Source organism: Daldinia decipiens (assembly GCF_022478715.1).
Source record: "Daldinia decipiens strain CBS 113046 unplaced genomic scaffold F4813scaffold_38, whole genome shotgun sequence".
NCBI classification, from domain to species: domain Eukaryota; kingdom Fungi; phylum Ascomycota; class Sordariomycetes; order Xylariales; family Hypoxylaceae; genus Daldinia; species Daldinia decipiens.
The window spans coordinates 194,930-221,025 of record NW_026054581.1 but is presented as its reverse complement, the minus strand read 5'-3'; the positions used below and the strand labels follow the sequence as shown (position 1 = coordinate 221,025).

At 46.1% G+C, this 26,096-nt stretch overlaps 8 protein-coding genes across 8 annotated transcripts; 4 read left to right on the top strand and 4 right to left on the bottom strand.

Moving 5' to 3' along the window:
* The first annotated feature begins 359 nt into the window (after positions 1–359).
* Positions 360–2,679, top strand: F4813DRAFT_371434 (cytochrome P450). Its single transcript, XM_049244612.1, has 2 exons — positions 360–860; positions 921–2,679. Exons 1-2 carry the CDS (start codon positions 648–650, stop codon positions 2,472–2,474), a joined length of 1,767 nt encoding a protein of 588 aa, XP_049096288.1. The 5' UTR covers positions 360–647; the 3' UTR covers positions 2,475–2,679.
* A 53-nt stretch (positions 2,680–2,732) lies between these two features.
* F4813DRAFT_392829 (MFS general substrate transporter) lies at positions 2,733–4,901 on the bottom strand (the record flags this gene model as incomplete). Its single annotated transcript, XM_049247327.1, has 11 exons — positions 2,733–2,823; positions 2,875–3,047; positions 3,140–3,248; positions 3,325–3,567; positions 3,650–3,883; positions 3,959–4,100; positions 4,173–4,324; positions 4,407–4,557; positions 4,617–4,634; positions 4,686–4,735; positions 4,804–4,901. The coding sequence occupies 11 exons, from the start codon at positions 4,899–4,901 to the stop codon at positions 2,733–2,735; spliced, it is 1,461 nt and encodes a 486-aa protein (XP_049096287.1).
* Positions 4,902–5,647: 746 nt separating this feature from the next.
* F4813DRAFT_382748 (Clavaminate synthase-like protein) lies at positions 5,648–7,045 on the top strand (the record flags this gene model as incomplete). Its single annotated transcript, XM_049245852.1, has 5 exons — positions 5,648–5,702; positions 5,765–5,866; positions 5,928–6,096; positions 6,193–6,316; positions 6,374–7,045. The coding sequence occupies 5 exons, from the start codon at positions 5,648–5,650 to the stop codon at positions 7,043–7,045; spliced, it is 1,122 nt and encodes a 373-aa protein (XP_049096286.1).
* A 44-nt stretch (positions 7,046–7,089) lies between these two features.
* On the bottom strand, positions 7,090–10,367 carry F4813DRAFT_213099 (D-xylulose 5-phosphate/D-fructose 6-phosphate phosphoketolase). The gene is made up of 2 exons (XM_049239688.1): positions 8,522–10,367; positions 7,090–8,461 (listed from the first exon to the last, which is right to left on the bottom strand). Exons 1-2 carry the CDS (start codon positions 10,076–10,078, stop codon positions 7,547–7,549), a joined length of 2,472 nt encoding a protein of 823 aa, XP_049096285.1. The 5' UTR covers positions 10,079–10,367; the 3' UTR covers positions 7,090–7,546.
* A 2,119-nt stretch (positions 10,368–12,486) lies between these two features.
* Positions 12,487–14,024, top strand: F4813DRAFT_382746 (uncharacterized protein; the record flags this gene model as incomplete). The annotated part of the gene is made up of 3 exons (XM_049245851.1): positions 12,487–13,032; positions 13,069–13,905; positions 13,941–14,024. The coding sequence occupies 3 exons, from the start codon at positions 12,487–12,489 to the stop codon at positions 14,022–14,024; spliced, it is 1,467 nt and encodes a 488-aa protein (XP_049096284.1).
* An 896-nt stretch (positions 14,025–14,920) lies between these two features.
* Positions 14,921–16,219, top strand: F4813DRAFT_371394 (putative iron reductase domain protein). The gene is made up of 2 exons (XM_049244611.1): positions 14,921–15,563; positions 15,612–16,219. The coding sequence occupies exons 1-2, from the start codon at positions 15,241–15,243 to the stop codon at positions 15,937–15,939; spliced, it is 651 nt and encodes a 216-aa protein (XP_049096283.1). The 5' UTR covers positions 14,921–15,240; the 3' UTR covers positions 15,940–16,219.
* A 944-nt stretch (positions 16,220–17,163) lies between these two features.
* Positions 17,164–19,136, bottom strand: F4813DRAFT_371393 (glycoside hydrolase family 64 protein). The gene has a single exon (XM_049244610.1). The coding sequence runs from the start codon at positions 18,816–18,818 to the stop codon at positions 17,499–17,501; it is 1,320 nt and encodes a 439-aa protein (XP_049096282.1). The 5' UTR covers positions 18,819–19,136; the 3' UTR covers positions 17,164–17,498.
* Positions 19,137–22,472: 3,336 nt separating this feature from the next.
* On the bottom strand, positions 22,473–25,892 carry F4813DRAFT_392822 (uncharacterized protein; the record flags this gene model as incomplete). Its single annotated transcript, XM_049247326.1, has 7 exons — positions 22,473–22,490; positions 22,595–23,159; positions 23,568–24,117; positions 24,195–24,420; positions 24,988–25,139; positions 25,224–25,596; positions 25,677–25,892. 7 exons carry the CDS (start codon positions 25,890–25,892, stop codon positions 22,473–22,475), a joined length of 2,100 nt encoding a protein of 699 aa, XP_049096281.1.
* Between the last annotated feature and the right edge of the window lie 204 nt (positions 25,893–26,096).

Genomic DNA, 26,096 nt, shown 5'->3' with positions numbered 1-26,096 from the left:
ACTGATTTTGACCCGCAGCTCTAGGTATGTATGGAGATAACCTACCTATCTTTAGTTACCCCCTGAATTTCTTATAGCTATTTATTTCACTAAGACACGAGTCCTCATATGTAAAAGGTAGGTTAGGTAGGTACATAGTAGGTACCTACTGCTATCGTATTCGTATAATACTTACCTAAAATTCATTTGTTATTCCTCATTTGTTAGAGCTCATTTGTTATTGGTTATAAGAAAGCGTGTTCGACGGTTTTCCCCTTGATTAAAAATCGGCTACCTAGCACCAGCGCTAACCAGGTAGAGTAATGTTATAAGAGGTACCTACCAGGTAGCTATCCCATTGAGACCCAGACATGGGTCAAAAAATGTTTCCACTGCCTGAACCTTTAAGAAAGAGTATTTTACGCAATTTGTGTTTATTTTAAAATCTAATTTTTGTTGCTATGGATTAAACCGTAAAATAACGAGGGTTCCTTTTTGGTAGCGAGCTTGATATCATGATTCTTTGAACTCATTTGGTTTGGTTGAGCGGATACAATTTTTGACCTATGTCTGGGTCTCAATGGGATAGCCCTAATACACGTAAACATCACTACTACTGCTACTACTACTACTATTACTACTATTACTAGATACCTAAGGGACTTCTTATGGAAACGCAGTGTCCCTCTTCTTTTAATCAAGCACTCACATTGTCCTCGATATTGGCGCAGCTTCTTCGTAACAGCATGGATTTTCTTCGGCAGCTGTTGAACGCCTGCGGCGGTTTCTTGTTAGCCGTTGTGGTTGTGCGAACCATCGCATTCGCATCTGAACTTTGGCGTTGCAGAAGCCTAATGAAGAAGCTGAAAGACATGGGGAAGGTAAGTTACTTACTCGTTGTCTGTTTAATTGAATCCACGCGTTAATCACTGTACTAGTAGCCCATGCCCCAGCACAGCACTCTCCTGGGTCATCTCATGGCGGCCAAGACTGCCACTGACGAGCTTCCTCCAGGTGCGCATAGCACTTATATTCTCGACCGCATAGCTAGGAAGCTAGATGGTGAAAATGGCCCCCCGGCGTATTACTTTGACAGTTACCCTGTGAGCGTTCCTATGCTTATAGTACGAGACCCTTACATCGCCAACCAGGCGACCAATCATCCCTGGGTATCGGCCGAGAAGCCTTTCACCCTTACAGAATGGTTTGCGCCTATCTCGGGAAAAGGAGGTGTCAACCTCTTTACTCAGAATGGCCAAGAGTGGAAACATGATCACGATCTGTTCCTACCCTTCTTTAACAATAGCAACCTTGATGCTGCTGTGCCCGTGGTCATTGAGCAGATGTTGGTTTTCCGTGAACTTCTCCGGGAAAAAGCCCGCAAAGGAGATCTGTTTCGTCTTGAACCATTGGCGTTATCGCTAATGAATGATATTATTGGGCTTGTAGTGTTTAACGCTGAGCTAGGCAATCAGACATCCGGCTCTCACCCTCTTTCGAAGACTATGCTCCGCCAACTCGGATTGAAGTTCGGTGCGAACAATATTATAGATAACCTTGGTCAGCTTAATCCATTCAGGATCTTCAGCATCTGGAATAATAGCCGTATCTTGAACCAACACATTCGCACTCAAATTACGAAGCGGGTCAACGCATTTCGTAATGCTAAGACACGTCACGAACAGTCGGCTTTCAATTCAATCCTAGACCAAGCTCTCGAGACATATTACTCCCAGCCAGGCCGAGAGCTGTCTGAACCACTCGATAAGCAATTCTTGGATTCGTTATGCGCACAGCTACGCATGTTTTTCTTTGCAGGATACGATTCTACCGCAAGCACGATGGTTACAAACTGTTATCTGATCTGGAAGCATCCAGAGGTCCTGGCTAAGCTCCGCGCTGAACATGATGAAGTTTTTGGGCGGAATATTGCAGCGTGTCCGGACATGATCACCGAGAACCCATCCATTCTCAACTCTCTTCCGTATACTCTCGCCGTGATAAAAGAGGCGCTGCGACTCTTCCCTCCTGCAAACGGCATTCGAACGGGATGTAAGGATCTAGTCTTGAAAGGTCGCGATGGCACTGAGTATCCTACTGAGGGCTGTGCCGTGCAGGCGAGTCACTTTAGCATCCATCGGAATCCCAAATGCTGGCCGCGACCACTCGAGTTTTTACCCGAGCGATTTCTCGTGGGACCAGATCACGAACTCTATCCAGAAAAAGGTGCTTGGCGTATCTTCGAGTATGGTATTCGAAATTGTACAGGCCAGGCTTTCGTCTTAAAGGAAGTGAAGGCCTTCCTCGCTATTATATGCAGAGAATTTGACTTCCAGGAATGCTATGACGAGGTCTATGCAGGAGAGAAGCTGGATCTGACGACTGTGGATAATGAGAAAGCATACCTAATAGAGCATGGTTCTGCACACCCGCGTGGAGAGTTTCCATGTAGAGTGTCTCTGAGCGGATACGTCCCTAAGGAAGCCAATCTCTAGAAATGACGCTTTCCCTGAACGATACGATAATCCCATTGGCAATGCTGATTTGTGAAGCCGTCTCATATCCAAGGGTTAGTTTATATCGTTCAGCTAATTCCTGATTGCGGCCTTCATCCGACCGAAAGCTTCACATATGTTATAATATTGATAATATAGGGCAATGTATATAACATATAATATATCACAATTAATCTACGTATGACATCAATATCCTCGGATCCCCGGCCTAACATCGAGGTGACCAAATTCTTGATGTCAATCTTTTAGGTGTGCTTCGGTTGGGACGAGAACTGGTTCCTCCCCAGACTCATCCTCCTCCTCTTGTGCATCTCTCGATCTCTTGGAGCTGAAGATTGATATTAGCAGCTAATCAAATTGAAGATAGGACAAAACTCACTCTCTGCGATACAACAAGATCGCAACAATAAACCCAGCCCATAGTAGCAGGTGGAAAGTTAACGCGACAGGCCATCCGATACGCCATCTTGGAGCACCGTTGGGGCCGGCAGTTGGGAAGAGCAAAAGGGGCACCCATACGTTGAATGAATAACCGAAAGTCATCATTGCGCCCTGAAATAATTCGGATAAGCCTTCGTATTCGATTTTTATCATTTACCGTGGTTTGCAATCCCCTTTCGTAAGAGGTGGACGGATTCACTCACCAAAATAAGAGCTCTCTCTTCAGAATCACCTTTCACAATTGTATTGACCGTCGAGTATAGGACCGGACTTAGGCACCCTGATATACCAAACGTGTACCACGCGACAAATCTACAGGTTCTTGTTAGTGGATTGGAACGAACCCCATAAGGATACGGAGAGGGGTCGACGCAAAGGGGCTACATACTTCAAAGGTTTCGGGATATCCCAAATAATCATACAGATTGACGAGAACACGATGCATACTGTCGCACTAGTGTAAACGGTCCATGAAGGATAGATAGCAGCCAAGGTAGTACCCAGCCAAGAAGCCACGATGTTGATGGCGTATGTGACAGTAGGCAGCTGATTAATCTGAATAACGGAGAAGCCTTGTTCTTTCAGCCAGAGATTCATATACGACTCTGGATAGCTGGGGATGATCATGCAGCTGACAGATGGTTAGACTTATAGCAAAATCATAGGTATGGATTGAACCCTTTACTTGAGTCATTGCGATGTTAGTAACTTACATATAACAAAACACAAAAACCCAAATATGCCAGCGCCCAAGTGTACGTTTGAGCACGTCAAACCCTAGCTTGCCTGGCTTGCGGATCTTAGCCCGTTCTAGCCTCGCCTTTGCAAGGTCGATTTCCTCATCAGTAAAATAAAATGGCTTTGGCGAATCCGGAATTCCCGGGAAGACTAGGAATCCAGCTATCGCAACTGGAAGTGTAAATATGCCATCAATGATGAACAGCCACCTTGATGAGACATCAAAACTTAGCATTCTGTTCTAGTTTGATTTAAAACGCAGGGAGGGTTCAACAGTTTCTTACCTCCATCCGGGCATCCCGCCTACACCAGACAGATTGGTATACGCCGCTGCTTGCAAATACCCGCTTACCATAGATCCCAGGGGGTTACATATGAACCAAGTCCCGGCTCTCTTAAATAATTCAGGGCCACTATACCATGATCCTAGTGTCTCGTCAGCCAAAGATTCGAAGAATCGGGAGATAGAGAGACGTGTCGTCTAGTATAGGTACCTACCTAAGATGAAGTGTGTCCCAGCGAATACTGGGGCCTCCAACATGCCTACTAGGAATCGACATGCATAGAGTTGGTGAACGTTCGTAACACGACTCTGTGCGAAAGTGCATATACCCCAGAGAACTTCGAGAGTTGGTAGCAACCAGCGCGCTCTATATTTATTAGCACAATTACCAATTTGTCGACTAGCAGAAAAAAGAAGAAGAGAAAGGAATTCCTCGAGTTGTTACACACAGCAGAGGTCGCGACATAAGTAACATGCCGGGGATTTGAAAAATCACATAAGCCACGTAGTAGCACACATTGAAATAGTTGAGCTCATCGCCGTATAATCCAAATTCCTCCTTAAGACCACTGACGTAGGCATTGCTGATGTTTGTTTGATCTTCGAGATGTGCTTGTAAGCCCACGCAAAAGGAGTGGTTGGATGGAATAGGGGCTAACCTAGAAATTTTACGAAGACTGGAAATTGTTAGATTTAAGCTATCGCGAACATGGGAAAGGCGTACTTACAGCATAGACAAGCGAATATTAGGATAGACAAGTCAAGTTTGAATAGAAGTCTGTATATTGTCAGTATAAAAGTTTCAATGAAAATTGCTATAGGCCATATCCAAGTAGATAGACTTACTTTCTCTCTGCTGTAGGGTAACTAGAAGGGTACCAATTGAAGATCTCTTTGATAAGGCCATATGGGGAGTACCCCTGGCTTTGCTTTGTTACCGTCATTGTAGCGTCAAGCCGAACAAGACTACTCATAACTTACTGAGGAGATTATCATTCTCGAGTTACACGGGGATAGACAGGTTACTTATTACTCTACGACCCATAGTTCATAAAGCTGATAGGCACTTGGCCTTATTTTAAGGCGAGATTTCGCAATTCAGACTTGCACGATAGATAGATAAACCTAGCACAAGGTCTTAATAAATGTCCCTGTCCTAATATTGCCAAGGAGATAGATGTAGTCTAGTCTAACTACGAAAACCTACTTATTTTATCATATTATCTCCGTTGTGTCTTAACAGTGTTACGTTGCTTGCGATAGGGTCCGATGATGTGCGATGGCGTGCTTGCCATATACTTGAAACTTGCGGAGGCTGCTGGTATACTAGAACTCGATAATACCATGACTGACCCGTATAATGCCTTGTCCCCACATACATAATCCCTTCTCCAAGTTGCGCCATACTGGCAGATCGCGTCGATTGGTAGATGTATAGTCTATCGATAGATTGCAACCCCCACCAACTCTTCAAGTTGCGAAGCTTCTATTTAACTGGTTAACACTACGAGAAACAAATTGTAAATGGTATTAATAAGAGTTTAATCTAGACGTGTTGAGTCCCACAACTACCCAGTGACAATTTAAAATGTATATATATATACCTATATATATACCCCGCGTATTGACGCTCATCTGAGCTCGCCGCCCTTGAGAATATTAGTATTTACATTTGTAATCAATCTTCAAGATGCCGGGACGTATAATTGATCGTTATGAGCACGTACCTGTAACGCAGGAAGACCGTAAGCCAAAAGCTATATTGATATATCTTCATTATTTCCAGTTAATAACTGGGTTACTATAGTTGATTGGGCCGATCTCATTACGTTGGACCTAAGTCTGTATGAGCAACCAGGAGGCAAAGAAGAGCTGGTAAAGCAGCTTGACCACGCGGTTCGAAATGTTGGTATGTTGACAGTTCCTAAGCGGCACCTCCAGGAGTACTGGTTCTCACGTGTTCATCATAGGATTTTTCTACGTGAAGAACTTCAACATACCCCAGGAAGAAGTCGACCGTCAGTTCGCTCTCGGACGAGAGTTTTATTCGCTTCCCATAGAAGAGAAGTTGAAGTATCATAACAAGCACGATCTTGAAAGCGGCGAATACAATGGGTATAGGCCAGCGGGCTATCGAATGTATGTCATCTGACTCCGTCAGGTAGTTTGCTACCTTGACCCTCGGGGGAATAAGTTTAGGTACCTAGGATCATGACTGATATGCCACTTTTACAGCCTTGGAAATGGCGTGAAGGATAACGTCCAAGTATACAACATACCCAAGTTTGACGGCTTCCACCAGCGCGAACAACCACCCGTCCTCCAGAGCAACATCAAGGAGATCGAAGCATTCTCGAGGGTAAGTAAACGATAGCCCCCGTCCATCCATATATATATGCTCACCGAAACGTAACAGAAATGTCACGAGGAAGTCGTCGTTAAGCTCTTGCGCCTTTTCGCGATCTTACTCGAGCTCCCTGATGAGGACCAGCTGGTCCGGGACCATCTCTATGACGTTAGGGGAGAAGATCACCTGCGGTACATGCACTACGCAGCACGAAGCCAGGAAGAGAACGCCAAGCTGGCTAACTTGTACGGGACGGGCCACACAGATCTTGGCACGGTGACCCTCCTGTTTAGACAACCAGTAGCTGCGCTGCAGATTCTAAACTCGGCAGGAGAGTGGAAGTGGGTGAAGCCACAAGATGGCACTATCACGATCAACACATGCGACGCCTTAACCGCACTGACGGGCGGGTTGATCAAGTCTAGCATACACAGAGTACACACGCCGCCTGCAGACCAAGCGCACATCGACCGCCTAGGCGTGTTGTACTTTGCGCGTCCGAATAACCACGTTGTGTTGGACCCGATCGCGAATAGCCCTCTGCTGAACCGACTCGGGCTGACCAGCAATGCCTTCACAGAGCTGGGACAGCATTTGACCACGGAGCAATGGGTCAAGGTGCGACAGACGCAGCAACAACGACCCCGCGTCACCGCCAAGATTTCTGCCGATGGCAAATATGAGTATAAGAAGAAGGACTTGGAAATCTTGCCTGGGCTACATGCTCTGATGCATAACTAAGTTGGGGGTATTTGGCGAACTTAGGAGGTCGTCACTCAAGAATATATATGCTACCAATACGTAGTAACTGACTGAAGAAATAAATCGCGAAACAACAAGTCAAAGCTACGCATCCCTAGACCCCCTCCCCTGTCTTGGGCCCCTGGATACCTAACTTAGGAGGTACCTATAAGGAGAGTGTAGTTGCAATGCGATGATTAAAGTGAAAGCACACCAGCATTCGAAAAGCATCAAGTGATAATTCACCAAAGTAAATTCATATAACAGGTATTTTCCACATCCCACATCTCACAAGCGTATCTCCATCAAAATAGACAAAATCGCCAAGATTCCAGTCGAGTTATCTCACATACATAAACAAACCCGCGCCAACCAAAAATCGAAATCAGACCCAGGAAACACCAACCACTCATGCCAATCCCCAAAGCCCCCAGCCCCTTTTCGTTAAAACCCCAACCTGACCCGTTCGCCTCGTTATAAATAAATGCCCAGCCCGCCCCCTCAGCTAATAATGTTGAGCTTCTGCAGCTTCTCCTTCACGCCCTCCTGAGGCCACGACCAGTCGCTCAGGAACTGGGGGTCGACACCGTACTCGAATGAGTAGTTGGAAGCGGCGACCTGCTGGCTCTTGAGGGCATCGCGAGCAGCTGCGCCGCGGTTGCCGAGGGTGGGCATGCGGTCGATGGCGTCCATGGCCAAGCTGAAGCGGTCCGTCTGGTTGCGGATGGCGAGCTCGAGCGGCGTGTCGATGTTGCCCTTCTCCTTGTAGCCTCGGACGTGGATGTTTGCGCTGCCCGGCCGCTTGTATGTCAGACGGTGGACGAGCCAGGGGTACGAGTGGAAGTTGAAGATGACGGGCTTGTTGTCTGTGAACAGGGCGACCCATTCTTTATCCGTGAGGCCGTGCGGGTGGTCGGTGTGGTGGATCAGCTTGAACAGATCGACGACGTTGACGCAGCGGACCTTGAGGTCGGGGAAGTGTTGCAACAGGAGATCGATGGCGGCTAGCGACTCGTTGGTGGAGACGTCGCCGCAGCTGGCCATGACGACGTCGGGTTCCTCACCTGCGTCGGTGGAGAACTGGGGCCAGATACCGATGCCCTTTGTGCAGTGCGCGATTGCCTGTTCCATTGTGAGGTATTGGATATGAGGCTGCTTGTCTGCTACGACGACGTTCACGTAATTCTGCGACTGGAAGCAGTGGTCCATGACCGAAAGGAGACAGTTTCCGTCAGGCGGGAGGTAGATGCGGACTACTTCCGGACTCTTGTTGCAGATAACGTCGAGGAAGCCAGGATCTTGGTGAGTGAAGCCGTTGTGGTCTTGCCTCCAGACGACAGCAGTCAAGAGAATGTTTAGCGATGGAACCTTGACACGCCACTCGACTTCTAAGCATTTCTCAATCCACTTGCAGTGCTGCACAGAGTGTCAGTAATGAATTATTAGTTAAACGAGGGATCACATGAGTAGACTTACCTGGTTTACCATGGAGTCGATGACATGGATGAAGGGTTCGTAGCTGTTGAGCATTCCGTGTCGCCCACTCAGGACATAGCCTTCGAGCCATCCTTCGCAGGTATGCTCAGACAAGATTTCCATAACTCTTCCGAAAGGAGATAGATTTCCGCCGTCTTCATCTTCCTCGAAATACTCGCCCATCCACACCTTCTTACCAGCCTCGTACACGGCTGCCAGCTTGTTGGATTCGGTCTCGTCGGGACCCATCAGGCGGAAGTTATGGGGGTTGTTCTTGATGATGTCACGTAGGAACTTGGCGAAGTTGGCCATGCTGCCTTCTACAGTGGCGCCAGACTTGTCTACTTTGATGGCGTAATCTCTGAAGTCGGGCATCTTGAGCGGTACCGATAGTAATCCACCGTTAGCAACTGGGTTCGCGCTCATGCGCTTGTTGCCGGTAGGGCACAAGGCTTTTAGTTCGGGGGATATTCTGCCTTCTTCGCCGAAGAGGCGCTCGGGCTCGTAGCCACGCATCCATTCCTCGAGGGTCTTGAGATCTGCTGGGTTTGTTGTAGTACCGGTAATGGGCACTTGATGAGAGCGCCAGAAACCACTGAGGTAATGTCCATCAACCTTGCGCGGCGCGGTCCAGCCCTTCGGCGTGCGCAGGACAATCATAGGCCACCGTGGGCGGAAGGGCTTGCCGGAGTCGCGAGCTTCCTTCTGATATTTGCGGATTTCTTGAACACAGTGTTCGAGCGTGGCGGCCATGGCTTGATGCATCGTCTCAATATCATCACCCTCAACGAAGTATGGATGCCAGCCGTAGCCGTAGAAGAGCTGCTCGAGTTCTTTGTGCGAGATACGAGCAAGCACGGTAGGGTTGTTAATCTTGTAGCCATTTAGGTGCAGCACTGGGAGAACGGCACCGTCGCAGATGGGGTTCAGAAACTTAGTGCTGTGCCAAGCCGTAGCCAATGGCCCAGTCTCGGCTTCACCATCGCCAACCATTGTTAAGGTGATCAAATTGGGGCTGTCAAAAACGGTACCAAAGGCATGAGAGATGGAATAGCCAAGTTCGCCACCTTCGTGGATGCTACCGGGGGTCTCTGGGGTGGCATGTGATCCCACGCCTCCCGGGAAACTGAACTGCTTGAAGAAGACCTGCATGCCTGCGGGGTCCTCGGACTTCTGAGGGTATACTTCAGAATAAGTACCCTCAAGGTAAGCCTGGGAGATGACGGCGGGAGCGCCATGGCCCGGGCCGGAGACGAAGAGCGCATCGAGATCGTACTTCTTGATCAATCGGTTGAAGTGCATATATGTGAAAATTTGGCCAGGGGCAGATCCGAAGTGGCCCAGCTGGCGGCCTTTGATATGCTCAACTTTCAAAGGTTCTCGGAGGAGAGGATTCTCCTTTAGGTAGATCATGCCAAGACTGAGATACAAGCTGGCCTTGAAAAAATCGTTATACTTTTCGATTTCTTCCTTTGATAAAGGCTCGCCCTTGATCGTAGAGCGAGCCTTGCCGAATGGCCGGATCTCATCGATCTCGGCCTGGTGAGTATCTGTCATTTTGTTTTGTTTGTTGTCTTCGACTTATACGCGCATTCGATAAAGATGGGACTTTTCAGTTAAAAGACACTCGGAAGAAACTTGAGTCTCAGCAGTAAGGTGCCCTGAGTAGCTCAAGATATCGGGCTTATATATAGAGGAGGGGTGTTGTGATGATGATTTACTAGTGGGATGGAGAGGATAGTGTTGACGATGGCGAATACTTATAAGAGAAGACTCTCGATGTGTTGACAATTACATGCTAGAACTACTACTACTCTGAGGTGGTAGTTGGGTTCTCTAGGTTCCGCAAAGCCTGTAACATCCGCAAAAAGTCGCATGGGCAGTTGATTCATGTGAGTGATACCGCGTAGACTGGATGCATGTGCATGCTATCATTGGACTCGGTGGGAAGCGAACCCAAGGCACCGGGTATGTAACGGAGGCGCGAGTAACGTGCAATTATGACATTATAGCGTGGTAATAGCCTGATAGATGGTATAGTGAGCAGGTTCCAGAGCTGTTCTAGGCGGCGAGAACAGTGGCTGATAGACAAAGTTGCATGGGGAATGCGGCATCTTAGTGGTTGATTCGGTATAATGGGTCGACGGTGGGCTGATTTCTATTCTCTAAATTCCTTATACGTCATACACTTTTCTCTCTTTAGGTATGTATGTATGCATCCCATCCGTGAAGCCCGTGAGCCCGTGAGCCCGTGGTCTTGGAGACGACTTCTCCTTCTTTCGTTTATGCAATGCTGCAGTGCACTTTTTCTTTTTATCGATTGTAATCCCTACCTCAAAGCCGACTTTCCGGGTCCCCCTCCATTTTTGTCTCCATTCTGTCTTATTTTATGTACATACTTCATCTCTACGTAGCATCAACCAACCATGTTGCTCACCTTCTACCCCTCTAGGACCCTAAAGCGGTATGATTCTTACCCATCCAGTTCTTAACAATCCCATCTAGATTTCCCATCCTCGACGAACACGTAGGCTGAGATTACTTAGCTTAGGTACCTTCCTGTGAGAATCAGTCGACTTTGATGATCCTACTGGGTTTGGAGACTAACATACCTTAGGTACCCAGTTAATATGCCCATCTAGATCGACCTTTATGAATAACTTCTTATCCTGAACACCGGCCGTAGGAGATGTGCGACCTTTTTGCTTCTAGAATGACTTGGGCTTTCGAAAGGGACAGAGACAAGCCCTCGTCTTCCTATAACTCGCGGGCCGATTTACTATTTGTCCAATCGCTCAAATGTACCTAAGGTAAGCACCAAAGACAACATTGATCAGCGATTAAACATACGACCCAAGAGAAATAATTGACTCGGGCTGGAGGTCTGTATAGCCTCTCATGCTGAGCGCCGAGCACCGCGGCTTGTGGTAAAATTTCTTGGTTCCCGTGATACTTCTTGGGATGGGATGATATGTTAACGCTCAGTGCCTAATTTCCATTGCGACTCTTCCTTTTGGCATCTATTTTCGAGGCTTCATGTACACCCATGTAGCATTATTCATTCTTGGAATAGCTAGTAGGTGTATAGTTTTACTGATAAGACCCGATTCTTGGGCGTTGTAGCCATTCTTACCAGATGCGAGAACCAACGATCAGCACATTGAGGATTGCGAGCGAATGACAGGATTTGCCATGGCTCAGAAAATAACTCTAGTTCCATTTACAGTCTAGGACACTACGCAGTCGGCCGGCGCCGCTGCACCTATCACCTAGGTATCTGCGTCTCTGGATTGATGTGCAGCACCAATCGCCGATTCATGGTGAGCAAACGCGAAGAATCATGAGAAGTGAACTACCAACTTATTTTCTCTTTAGCAAACGGACAAACTTCAAGACACGAGCACTCCGGTGCTGTTCTCCATAATTAAGAAGCATTTGGCAAGATGAAGGCCTTCTCTCGTCTAACTACTTCGCGTATTGAATTTTGAAGTGCGAACCGGTCTATTCTCTTCAATTCTTACTGTGTGAACTAAACAACAGCATTTACTTCGTGCAGGACGAGCTGAAAATGATTGTGCCAGGCAAATTCATCAAGTACGCGAGGATAAATTGATGACATTTTTATACCCTCATTCTTACTCTAATTCTTTACTTAATTCTCATAGTAAACATTTAGTTCAAATACCTACAATATAGACCAGTTACTATCATGCACAGCCCCTAAGTTATATCTTATTGGCTGGATGTTTCTGGCGATTTAAATAGGTCGGTTTAAAAGTGTGGGTGAAAACGAGTCATAACTGCAAGATTGGGACTACATGGCTAACACATCTCTTAAGATTAGAGACATGGTATACTTGCTGCCTAACAGGCAGGCTCTAAGACGAGGACTTGTTACATAGTGTATTATCGTCAAATTTAAATTCTTCTTCAACTTCGAATTACGATAACATAAACTTGCCAACATGGACAAATTGCCTCAAGAGCTCTATGACCATGTCATCTCCTTCTATCTAAAAGACTTATTAATTTTTCACCCGGCTTTCCTGGCACTCGCAACTGTGTCCCGCAAGTTTCAAAACTCCGTTGAACGACATACCTTCCGAGATATACAATTCACTGCTACAGATTTAAGGCTGGACGAGTTGACACATATTTTAACACCGCGGCGCTGCTGCTTTCTACAACGTCTTACTACTAAGATAGTCCTATCATCATACCCCTCTGAACTTTTTACCAAGTTCGAAACGGAGAGGGATCGCAGAGCCAATAACGAGGCCGTGACCGCAGCATTAAAGCGAATCTTCTATGCAATTTCGACCCTTTTCGACCGTAATGATAATATAACACCAATGCTCAATTTAACTATCCTTGGGCCACATTCACCTCCGGTCAAAGAAATAAGACCGTTTATACAATGGATCCCTCCTAATCGCCAATCCCGTATTGGATTTATATTAAACCACAACGCTGCGCGTTATAGATTCTCGCTACTTGATCTCACATCTGATGTGCCCGACTTCCCACCCCTACTTTGTGTTTGAAAGTTCACTATTTCTAACGGGCGTCGCAAATGGAGCCCTCGTGCTGCAATTCTTCTCTCCGCCAAGATGGTAGAAGCTGAGAGCATCAAGTGGGATCTGGATTGTGACGAAGATCATTGGGGTCGCCACTACGGTATGGATCGAAGACAGCGAAACGATCTTGTTCAGAGTATCATGTCAGCAGATCTTCCAGCATCTACCACAAGGTTTTATTGTTGTATACCTTCACCATTGACTGATAAACGGCAAATGCTCCTCCCTCAATTCATCACTCCAGGTGATTATGACCCAGTCAGTTGCGCCTTTCGATACCTTACAAGAAACTATACCCATGTCCATATTATAAGTACCATACATTCCACACTTCTTAATCCTCCGACGGGCGTGCTGAATGGGGTTCGGCAGTGTTGGAATAATATAGAGACTTTAAGAGTCACAGCCTTCATGTATAACCCAGAAGAAAAGTGGTTATTCAAACTTGAAAACGGTGTTAATGAGGACCAGAGCTTCTCAATTCCATTTGATCAACTTCCGCCGGGCTATGGAGACACGAAAGAGGAGTTAGAAGAACGCGAGAAATATTATAATATTTCCCGACACATGGTCGAATTCGATCTAGTTAACCAATCTGAGAGGGTTATGCCAAATTATACCGAGCTGAACGCTTTATTCACAGCTTTCGCGCGGACGTGCTGCCGCTTGCCAAAGCTGAAAGAGGCATGTATAGAGGTAGTGTGTCAGGGTGTCGACATCTGGCAATATGAGGTGGGGTGTCTAGCACCGGGTACGCCGTTCCCAAGAGGCAAACCAATGCCCGCGCATGACATGAGCTTGTGGAGAGTCATTTCTACCTAAGCCTGTGGCAACCCTCTGAGAGTACGGTTGAGGAACTCAAGATGATCGGAAGGACACGAGATGGACGGGATCCCATATTTTTGTGGGGGGAATCACTGTGTTAGTATCGTCTGTCTTTTTACGCTGGATTTATTTCTTATTAGGTTAAGTAGGTACCTAATTTGGCATTGCGTCGGGTCATCACCAAGTCACATATCTATAAATTATCTTGATGCTACCGCTAAGCTAGGCAAGCAAATGTTAAGATCTCTTGGACAAGTGCTACGTCTATAGTAGGTAGCCACTCATATGTACCTCTCCAGCATGGATCCGTACGTTAGCTTACATGGGAATGTGAAGAGATCGTCAGGGTGAATTCCCGTGAGGTCATTCTTTAATATGTTCTTAAGAACGTCGAGTAGTATTTTCGACTTTCTGTGACTCCGGCATTTCGTCCATCATGCTTTGAACTTTCTCGAATTAGAGCACGCCATGCTTAGCTTACCATTACTCCCCTGAATGAGTGATGATCAGAGTTCGTCTGTAACCCCACCATTTCTTGGCTCGCCTACGAAAGTCGGACATCCGGAATAGGAAAACGAAAGCCTAGAACTGGATGCTCATTAATGAAAAATGAAAAATGAAAAATTTAGGGAAGGTATGAAACCGTTGCTAATTTAATATATTTCCTCAATATCCGTATGTAAACATCGCTGGCATGAACAAATACGAAGGTAGTCCCTGGAATCCGGTGAGGAGCATGAACCTCCAGGAGCCCATTAACCGTTTCATGTACTGAACTCGGGGTCCATTTCAGCTGGTTGTGCTAACCATAAACGATCACGGATCTGCTAAATTTGAACATATTGGGAAGATGTCATGGCTATTTTCATATCGTAGCACTGTTGTGTTCCATCATCTTACCAAATACAGATAAAATTTCGAAGGTAGCAAGCTCCGTCGTGTCACTGACTTCAGCCTCTTTAGTCTAAATAGATGTAACCCTACGGATCTAGGCAGACCGGGGTGCATTTACATATCATTGCGTAGACACACCAATCAGCAATCGGGTAATTTACTCCTTTCTATTACCAAAAACTTGGTTCGCTCCTCTTCACGTTCCACTATATCGTAAAAATGACAACTGCCGATATCTATAGTAGATAGGCGAGGAAGGGCGCCTGTGGTGGTTAATGAGAGCGGATGGAGTACCAGAAAGGGTCAGTGCTATGACAAAGTCAAGATATATAAGGCACTTACTCGCTTATTGAGTAGCCTGTGGTGCCTCGAGTACACTCATAAGTTAGCCAGAAGTCTAAATTGTCAAGTAAGAAACACACGATGGGCTTTATTTCTCGATTTGCTACAGCCGTGACCCTCCTCGTAGGCCATGGCCTTGCAGCTCCGGTCTCAGCTAGCGTCAAGTACTGCGATGAGCCCACTGGTGTCTGCTATTCCGAAATATCGATCGGAGTAGCTCCTATCGTCTGGCGTATTGCTATCCCAGAAGTGACAGAGGGCCCTTTCGATATCCTTCTCCAAATTGTTGCGCCAAAGTCAGTCGGATGGGCGGGTATCGCCTGGGGAGGCGGCATGCTGTATAACCCCATCTCTCTAGGCTGGGCGAATGGAAACAGCACCGTTCCAGCCGCACGATTCGCGGCGTGAGTTGAAGCCTCTTGAGTGAAAGACCTAATTAATGTTTGCCTTAGGGCCCATGTCCAACCGGAGATATACGAGTCGGCAAATCACACTACACTTCAGGGGTCGACGACGAATGCAACTCACTGGACCCTAACTACTCTCTGCCAGGGATGTAGTACGTGGATTCATAACGGAGGTGCGAAAGAGACTTTAGATCCAGGCGCGACGGCTGCAAGCTTCGCGTTCGCCGCGTCCGCAACACCTCCGATCGACCCTACTGATCCGGCATCCCCTATTGGCATCCACTCCGAGCACGGAATTTTCACGTTGGACTTGGCGGCTGCTAAATCGGCGCAATTCAACTCTTGGGTTGAGAAATTGGGGGTAAAGCGTTAACTTGGGTTGCTTGGAGTTGAAGCATTTCGGCTTGTACGATTGAAATACAGATTGTATATCGATGGATATGGTAGATGTGGGTTGAGATAAAATCGAGGCAGCTTGCATGTATATATTTCCGCAGAGGCGAAATGCTACGGACAAGAGTATCATTCTAAATAGCGTTTCTGCTTCAATGAACGGTGGTAATACGAATTGACTGACATGTGCAAAGAGGTCGTCTATAATAGCAGGTAGTTCTTCTAGGTAATCATAACTACGGCCTTTCTGGATACCGAGATACACCTGAGTTCAGTTGAATAACATCAATATTATATTTACGCGTGATTAAGGGGGCGTAGATCTGATATTCTATTGATTACAATGAATTGACTTACTGGACGCCCCAAGCATTTTGATAATACGACTATTTTCAGAGATAGGTTTTTTATTATTGCCGTGACATTGTTCAACTCTATGATTGAGACTTATGGTGTAAAATCTCATTGAAAATATATCGATATAACACTAAAAATATCTTTTAACACGACATGAATGGTAGCGGCCTATACAACAGTGACCAATATCATGAAGGGAATGAATGGTAAATTTAATAGAAACGAACTTCTACATACCTAGTAATCTTTTTAAAACCATTCACTCTATACACTACGGGACCGAAAGGATACGGGATCAACATATGTAATATGACGGCATAAATGGAGATCCTATAACTAGCAAAGACGTTAAACGAAAGTATAGGGTAATATAATGGCTGCAGTATCCAGCCTTATTATAATACGATGCATACACAAACGCTAACTTTATTAACGTATGAGGTTCGTGTTGTGTTATCGGTCCCGTCGATACTACGTTCTAGCTGGGTACCAAAGCCATCTTCCCGGATGACACTAGCAACTCCTAGGTAAGTCACTAGTCGATCAATTAATTTAAATCTGTGACCTGCGTATAAAATATTAATAAGTAGAGAGGTTCTTCAACAAACGATCGTATAAGTTTTGATTGTGACGTTAATATATAGAAAGCAATATTCCACTTATGAAACATTCCTAGGTCGATGAGAGAATACGCATTAAGACCTATGTAAGTGATATGTGACTTATAAACTAATACCAGGTCGGAAGTGTGATGAAGGCAATCTAAATTCTATTATAAGAGACCACCACCCAGTCTATCAGATAAACGAAGGGAAATAGGGGCCAGCCCATTTTATGCTACACTAAAGCTCTCGTGTACCTAAATTTCTAGCACAGCAAAAATCAACTAATTTGTGAGATATACACTTAAGCTTTAAATATGAGGAAGTGCACAATTCTTTCAAATCAAAAACAAAGTTTGCAAAACGAGCGTGGCTTATATACATACATGGGACCCATATACCCTGAAAATGCTATCAACAAGTACTATGTACACGAAAAAAATGATATATACAGTGCGGAGATCCATAGCCTATGTTGCTACTATGAGATCTTTGTTAGATGAGAGATGATGGTAATATACGGCAGTAGAAGTAGATACCGCCTCAAGCTCCTAAAAGTCTCACCATCTGTGGATTTCCCTTAAGAAGCGAATCCGCCGACGGTGAGCTGCAAGACCTGCGGCTGCAGTCCAGCGACAACACCTGCTTGGTTCTCGCCATCTGGGTTGACATCGTCGTACGAGAAGGTGTAGCCCCTGCCGTCGATCTCGTGCTTGTGGAGGATGCGAGAGTAGTGGTTCGTCGGGTTCGCAGTGTAGTAACTGTCACTAGCGAGCGAAGGCTGCACGTTGCCGCCGTCTAGGAGCAGAGTGGTGCGGAAGAAAGCAGCACACAGCCTAGGAACGATTGCCCTGTGAACATCGTTGTCGACGTCTTGGATACCGAAGGGACCCGAGTTGCAGCCCCAGATATCGGCGACGGCCGGTCGAGGGTATCCGCGGTTGTCCCCAGCACAGGTGAGCTCGTCACCGTTGACGCGGCAAGCAACACTTCCTGCGGCAGCTTGGGTGTTGATGGTAAGATCCTCGTTAGTGTATTTCTGCCAGACCTGTTCGATGTAGTCATCGTAGTATGTGGCCTGGGCGGTGGGGTCGATGGACTGGTATAGGTTGGGTGCGAGAATGCGTAGCGGCTTGCCGTTGACGTCCGTAACACACAACTTATCCCAGGGCTGACCATCAGCTGCCGCCTGATCCCTCAATTCCTGGCAGATGGTAGCGAGAGAGTCCTGCTGGAGACCCTTTACCTCTTGAGTCTCACCGTTACCAAGAGTCAAGGTCATGCCCATTACTAGACCGACAAAATCAACGAAAGAGATATTGGCGTAGATACCTCCCTCCTCGGTGTTGGTAAGTTCGACGAAGCCCCAGTTAACAGCTGCCGAAGGGTCTGAAGGGTTTGCGGCAGCGGGTTCGACGAGCTGTGATGTCCCGTCTCCGGCAAGGACGGCGAAGAACTGAAGTTCACCTTCGGCGATCCAAATACGGCCGGAGCTGAGATAGTCGGGTAGAGTGAACTCGGTAGTCTGTCCTTGGGCGTTCATAGGGAGGGCGATGTTGCCGCTGATAGGTACTGGCACTTGGCTGCCAGCAGCGTCCGGGCGATACCAAGTACCATCAGCCGAGAGCATAACGACGGCGCCGGAGGCGTCGTTACCACTCACGTAAACATTCAGTTGCCCTCCTCCAAAGTTGTTAACAAGAGAGATCTTGAGCGGGTTATATTGTTTTATAGTCATGTTTTGGGATAGGGCGTTAAAGGTGTGGTTAACAGTATTCTGTTGAGTGATAACCAGATCTCCTTTTCCCCCGGGGCTTACAACTATAGGCATGGGTGTTGCGATAGTGTGAGCAAAGAATGCTGTAGCAGAAGCTACAGCCAAGTTGAAAAAAGCACGCATGATGAACTGGTTGTATTCTGAGGTCTGGCTAGAAGCAGAGTTACTTTCGGTAACGATCGTTTTGGTAATAAGGAGTGTGTATGCGCATCGAACTAAGGAATGGACGCCTATTGCCTGTGGCTTCAGCGAGAAGAGAGTGAACAGTTCCAAAAGAGAACCAGAAAATACTTGCTGTACACCTACGGGGTCATACTACGGAGGAGAGCATAACACGAAGGGCCGGGCCCGTGAAGAGTTATATACGTAACCATGTCCTAATCGTTAGTGATGCCTCTTAACTTACAAGAAACGTTACGATCCTCTTGTTACTTAGTTACATTCGCCCTATAGACCTCACACGGACCAAGATGTGCACATAGCACCTCGATGACCTTCCCTTTACGGCCAAAGAGGATCTGTCAATGGCCCTGAAACTAGCCTCATGGAGAGCAATGCTGCAAGTAAAGCGAGATGGCTTTTTTTTGTGCAGAGTAAGGTTTGTACATGTTCTGCATTAGACTAGGGCTTTATTTCCGAAGGATGTGTAGGGGCCAGGGGGGGGATCTGGAGGTTGTTCCAAAGTTGGAGAAAAAATAGATGCCCCCGGGAGCTAGGATCTGAACTGTTAGTCCGCAGAACCTCCGTAGAAGCGCCTCTCTCTAACACCTTACCTTCCCTTAATTACCAAAACCAATTTCCAAACCGGTGATCAGCCAATAAGAAGCCTAAATCGACCACTGTAGGTATTCGCATGAACCAGCCTACTCCAACGCCTCCTACAGAAATAAACCTCTTGATTGGAGGCATGTGATATAACGATAGACTTTACGATGAGTTTCGAAAAGTTGAAATTCTATCATATAGGTAGGAGTATTTAACTCTGCACCAACTGGTTCTTTTTACCGATCGTAGAATTAGGATTTACAGGGTTTTATATATGACGCCTTAGATGCATCAATATGGAAGTTTATATAGTATAGGTATGTATACTTACATATAGCCATACCTACCTGTGCCTTGACTAATTGCAGTCCGTTCAACAATGAAGAAGAGTAACCATCTCATCAATGTGCATTTCCCCAACTCTATGACCTACTGTAAGGAGCAGTCGTCTTAACTGCAGCCATGGCGGTCATGCTGTTTAACAGAGTGGTATATTCCCAATGGCCTTTATTATTGAGACTATTCATCAGCGTGCATGTTAGGCCGAACAGAGTGCGTGATCATCAGTGAAGTAGGATCCCAGATGCAAACAATCTGATTTCAGATACTCGACCTACTGTCTACAAACTCTGAAAAAGGATAATCGTTTGTCTGGCTGATGGATGTACTCTACTACGTGGTATAGAAAAGCTCAGGCTGCAGCCTCGGGAACGGCCATATCGGCACGGCATCTGAAGGCTTCTAATCCTAGTCGCCTAACCTAGGTATTCGCTTACCCAGGTAGCCAGACACAGCTCTCATCCGATGTCTTATGCGCCATCGCCATTAACTTGCACCGCCGGTCATCTCCATATGTCGAAGTTATACCGGCTTGTCGACCTGTCAAGTCAATTTGGGTTATCATCGGCAGTATTAGGCACCTAGGTAGGCATACCTACCTACCCTGAAAATGGGTGACGGGAAATAAGCATTCAACCTCCCTTCGCCTTACTATATTTAGACACCGAGCCGTAGCTACGCCCGGTACCCACAACGCACAGGTATCACCCATAGGGCGCCGTCGTATATAGGAGCGTTGTGCAACTCTGTGCGACTGGGAAAATCGAGTTGGCTTAAGTTCCCGGTTTGGAATATTTAAGATATCTATATGAGTGGGATTGCGGAAGTTCATTCGTCAAAAATAAAAATCGGCACTAAGTGTGAAATCCCTCCTTAATAATTTGGTCCGCGTAAGCCGATATCCCTCTCGAGATCTGTAAGGGAGGGACAAGCAGGATGGTCGAAGCCGCAGCACGTGAGATAATGATCGCCAACAGCCATCAGTGTTCGGGAAGGAGACGACATATAAATAAATGGTAATTCGTTTCTGCTTATTTAACCAGTCGTGTTATTCTCCCGCCAGCCCCATTCGCGATGCTACCCTGTTTCTGCAGGTGCCGGATTCTGACCTACCGGATCGAGCCTATCAAAGCCAACATAACCCCTTTTCGACTTCGAAGAGGTCTGCCGCATCCGAACATGAATGAAACAAGCCTTACTCAAGTCTAGTCAACCAACGCCTCTTAAAAGTAGCTATGTACGACATAACAGTGGGCTGTTGGATACTTCCGGGCAATTGTCAAATATACATGTAGATCCGGGGGTGGACAACATGGGCCAGGGTACGGAGCTAAGGCTATCGGCGGGTGGCACGGCGCCAATCATCGATCTGCTCCCGGGGCTCAGCTTTTATCTTGAAACGGATTTGTTTCAATGGGAGGGAGGTAACACCATTTTGGGCCGGAGATGCGGTCGCGTCGAGTCTTCAGCTCTACTTTACGATAAATATTATATGAGGACATATATGAGGACATGTATGAATTCATACAACGCCGCACTAGTGCTTGCTCGACCAAATACCACCACCGGCAGTTTCGCTACGTCATATGAATTAAACAGCATACATAGAAGGATTGAAGGGCATTTACCGAGGGCCCGGGTCAATCATTTACCTGAATCGGACATACATATCTTATGGTAGCCAGAACCGAGAAGGGCAGCAACTAATGTTAATAATAATCTAAACATTTCAACTAGCAGTAGCATCAACTACCACGATTCTTCTATATTAATACAGCTTTTTAAGGGGAATTAAGTTAGGCATTTACCGCCCCTAAAAACCAACAATGTATTTTTATAGAATCAAAAACCTTCAACTAATCCTTCGTCTAAAAACTCCACTTCGTGGGGCTAAGGCTGAAGGTTGTCTAACGGAAACTCAAAGGATCCTTCCTTTTACTCAAAGTACGATGCGAGGCTATTCTTTTTGTCCTTTGGGAGAGAACAAATCCTCTCAGTACGTGCCGCAACGTGGCCAGGCGGTAAATGATTTGCAGTAGCCGCAAACCAACACTCTGCTTTGGATCTCTTAGCGAAACAACTTCGTATAACAATATAGGACTGCTAGATCATCGTGGGGTTCGTGTTAGATACTATCTATCAAACGCCGGAAATTCCTATAAGCCTACTCAACGACCCTTCCTAGCTGTTATGAGGTGATTTGTATTTTGTAAGTTACCGTCTCCATGTCTCGGTCCTCCCTCTTTGATGCCAATGGCTTAAGTTCCCATCGTCATCCAGTAAGGAAACAACCTCACATTGCGAGTTGCGCATAGTATCCTCACTTAAGTGACTAATAGCGCTTCCACGACTTCTAGGACGTTGTTCGCTGCTTGAGCTCTATAGGCCAGAGATTCTACATGTAGTAACTTTTCGGATTAAAGGACTAGTATGTAGCTAGAGATACGAACGCAAGTAAGTTGATTAATATAGAAAAACCATCATTGAGAAGAGAATATCGTCATTAATCAATAAAAGACCTAGTGCTTATAGCTCATACTTGGGAAGCTAATATCTATTCGTGTAAGCCTTAGGTAGCTACCTAAGGCTTATCTATTTCATTCCTTGCAGACTATTAAGATCCAATATCAACCTGTCATTGTCATAGATAGCCGTAACTGAAATCGTACTTCGCTATTTGAATTGGAATAGCTGTATATCTGTTAGATCATATTTACTTTTACCCCTTTGACTATTCCAGCAACTATTAAGTGATAGGATAAGAAAACGAGGGAAGGGGTTAAGGGGTAGCTGACCTTGTTCTTGTTCTTGTTCTTGGTGATGGATCCGAATGAAATCTCAGATGTATCCTCGAAACTCTGGGGGTCTTCTTCTAACAGCTCGAGGTCCCCCTCGTCAAGAAATCTCATTTCCATCTGTACTTGCTTCCAACCATCTCCCTCCTGTGTTTGTATTTCAAAGGGCTTCTCTGGCTTTATAATCAGCCCAGGGAGCTTGACTTCGCACTGCGCATTGAAGCGGTTCGAACGAGAGACTTTGTTCTTCTTAGGATCCCATCGCACCCAAGGAGATGTAACGCTGGCAGGCCATGTATCTTTCACGTTAAGGCCTACTGGCCTCAGAAGAAATCCGTAGCCAGCATTTGAGTCTTTGACAGTTGGTCTCGCGGCCACAGGTACAACATCAAATAACGTTTCCACCTTACCAGGCTTGCCTACCCGGACCCGACCCTCGTTGGGTGTGGTAATATTTTTCTGTGGCAAATGAAGGTGCATACTGTAGGTTGAAGGGTTACAGCAATGAAGTGATTTTCCATGCCAACCAACATTAAGCCATTTAAATATGTCGCGCCAGACATTGCTGATTTATGAACCATTATCTGTCAGCTTTACAATCCTACAATTCTAGTATCTTCGCCGTTCCTTTCAAGTCGGAATGCTAGGGTCGTCACACTTACTGCTAAGCGTCAGCCACCGCATACCATACGGAGGTAGTGTAGATACTATTCTATAATGGGGGGTTTGAAAGCAACGACAAGGTACTTTTTATACATACCAGATTCACGCGTGTTCCCCTATTGCCTGCGGTCTCTTTCGCTTCTCCGTAAGTGCTTGGGTATGAATATGTTAGTATCTAGGCCGCCAAGGGTCACAGAAGTAGTAAGGCAACGCCCAATAGGTTAGATAGGTACAATAATATCAAGGGAGAGAATAAGGAGTAAGTGGCAGAAAAAGAAGAGGAGGATCTTAACAATGATAACAAACTTACTGAATTGCTACAATTGTCTCAACCCCACGAAACCCCACCCAGACAGGTCCACCGCTCATCCCCGGTTTAGTATTAGCATCGTAGCGAAGTTGATGTAAGAGTGTTCCAATACATCTGCCCTCCGATCTTCGCGGCGATTTATCAGGCGGCAAGTCTTCGGGTGCATATCCGCAGACATACACCATATGATCCCGGAGAATGTCCTTACCTTCATCTTCGGTATAAGCTGCGCCTTCTCCTAGTTGTGGTGCGAGGCCTAACATAAGATGAAATCCAAAGCCACGATGTCGCTTAGATGGGGATCGTTTTAGAAGGATAGCCCCATAGTCGTAGATTTCATTCAGCTCGTCAGGATCCTCGAAATACCTCCGGCAAACACGAATCATTTCCGGTTGTACGTCAATATCCTTCTTCTCGAAAGGGTCTTGGACAATCTTAATATTAGAACAGTAGTGTTCTGGTTTGTCAACGAGGTTGTGTCCAGCTGTGAGAATTATATCGTAGGAGGCATTAGGAACATTGACATAGAAACCACTACCATGTTTTTCACCTTTACCAGTTTATACCGAATGTTTGCGTTAGCTCTCACAAATCTAAAGGCATTCTCAACATCAGGTATTTACTCACTTCCAAGCTTCTCGAAGGTCAGTTTAACCACCCAATTTTCCCACCGGCGTGCTGGTGTGGATAGGTCTATTCCAAACCGCTCGGTTACATATGTCTCATCTCTTCGTTGAGTAGAATGCCAGTATTGTATAGGGACCTGGTAGTTTTCGAGATCGAAATCTATGAAGTCTTGCTGTTTATCGTTTCCCATAGCTACGTAGATAGCAAGATCTAGGCTATTTTGTCGCTGAAATCGGGTTAGATTTGATATTGATATTAGGAACTTATAGGCACAAATACATAGGTAGATTCCTAAGGAAGGTAGATGGATTCGTCTGAATACAAAGATGAAATAGCAACTTAATAAAAGGTGTGTTGGGCTTCATCCTTACACATGCAATCCGACTCTGCTTATGTCCAACTTCGTGGCATTCTAGCACTTCTCAACTACCCAACTAACCCTGCATGCGTTCAGGTACACCAACTTGCATAGTCCAATTATATTACACCAATAGAACTTACACACCTCAATTAGCTTGATAATATTAATCACAGTAATCTTGCTGATCGGAACCACGAGTTAATATTATCCTCAAATCAAATGAACTAGATAATTCGTTATCATTTCAGCATATAGGTCTACACCGGGAGGCTGACTGTTACAAATCCAGCAAGCATAAGTTCCAACTTCATAATATCAATACCAAATGACTATCTTTCTCTTATAAACCTTTACTTTCCGAGCTCCTCTCCATTTAACCCGCCATCCAGCCTGCGCCCTGCCTGAAGGAACAAGCTTGCCATCATCACTCACCTCGCCCAAGAACGTCTTTTCTTTGTCTCCACTGACACTCCATAAAGAACCATCAGTAAGGAAGTAGCTCTGGAGAGAGCCAGTTTCGAGGTCTTCGGCAACGCTAAAATTATCGATGGCAGTGCTGAACTTGGTGTTTTCAAGCACGTTAGCTAGGACATGGAACGGAATGGCCCCACTGGTTAGCAGAGGTACTTCAACAACCGGATATCGAGGGTTTCATTTAGAATTCTCACCTTTCCAGCTGCCGGTACTGGAGTTGAAAACTAGGTAACCAATCCCGGATCCCTTATTCACGTAGAAGAGATGAAGCTTATCGTTAATAATCTCCAGGCACTGGGGTGTTCCCACGATGGGATCGCCATCAAGGGGTCCGAAGGAAGTCCACCCATCCTCGCCCGTACTAATTATGACGGATAGACGGTCGGTTTCGTCCTGGTAAGAGACTACCATCTCTCCCTCTGGGCCGATGATTGCACTCAGCTTACTCTTTGAGCTGGTCGTAATGTTCCATTTGTTACCAAGTGGAGTCTCTTCCCACTCTTCCATATCCTCGTCGTATGCATAGCATCGCACAGAGTTATCCTGGTCAATGAAAATAACAAGGCGCTATAGTCATACGGCATTGGGTTAGCAAGGCTACCAGTAATTCTGTGTGGGCATGTGGGCACGTGGGAGGTCTAACGTACAGGCATTTGCTCAAAGCTGGGCAGATATGAAGCCGAAGTATCATTCCTTACGCCTGAAGCAATGATATTCTCGTTTTCTACCGCGTCGCCCACCCAGTACTTCTCGACGAGGTCTCCATCTCTCACACTTAGGATATAAATCCCTCCACCTTCATCACCTGGGAGCTTGATTGAGCCAGCGGAAACAAGGGAACGAGCAAGGTCTTGGACACTCATGATTAAGATCGTGGAATTGATGGATCTACACTGTCTTGTCTCGATACACTTCTCGCTGCTATAGTAATGTCTGCACACTTATAACCAGATTCACCGCTCAGTCTCCAACTTGAGCCTCATGGCTTTCTAAAAGAATACCACTCTATTAGGATAATGACGTTTGCGTGGGGGTATGTCTATTTACACGCCAACTTTCTTAATTGG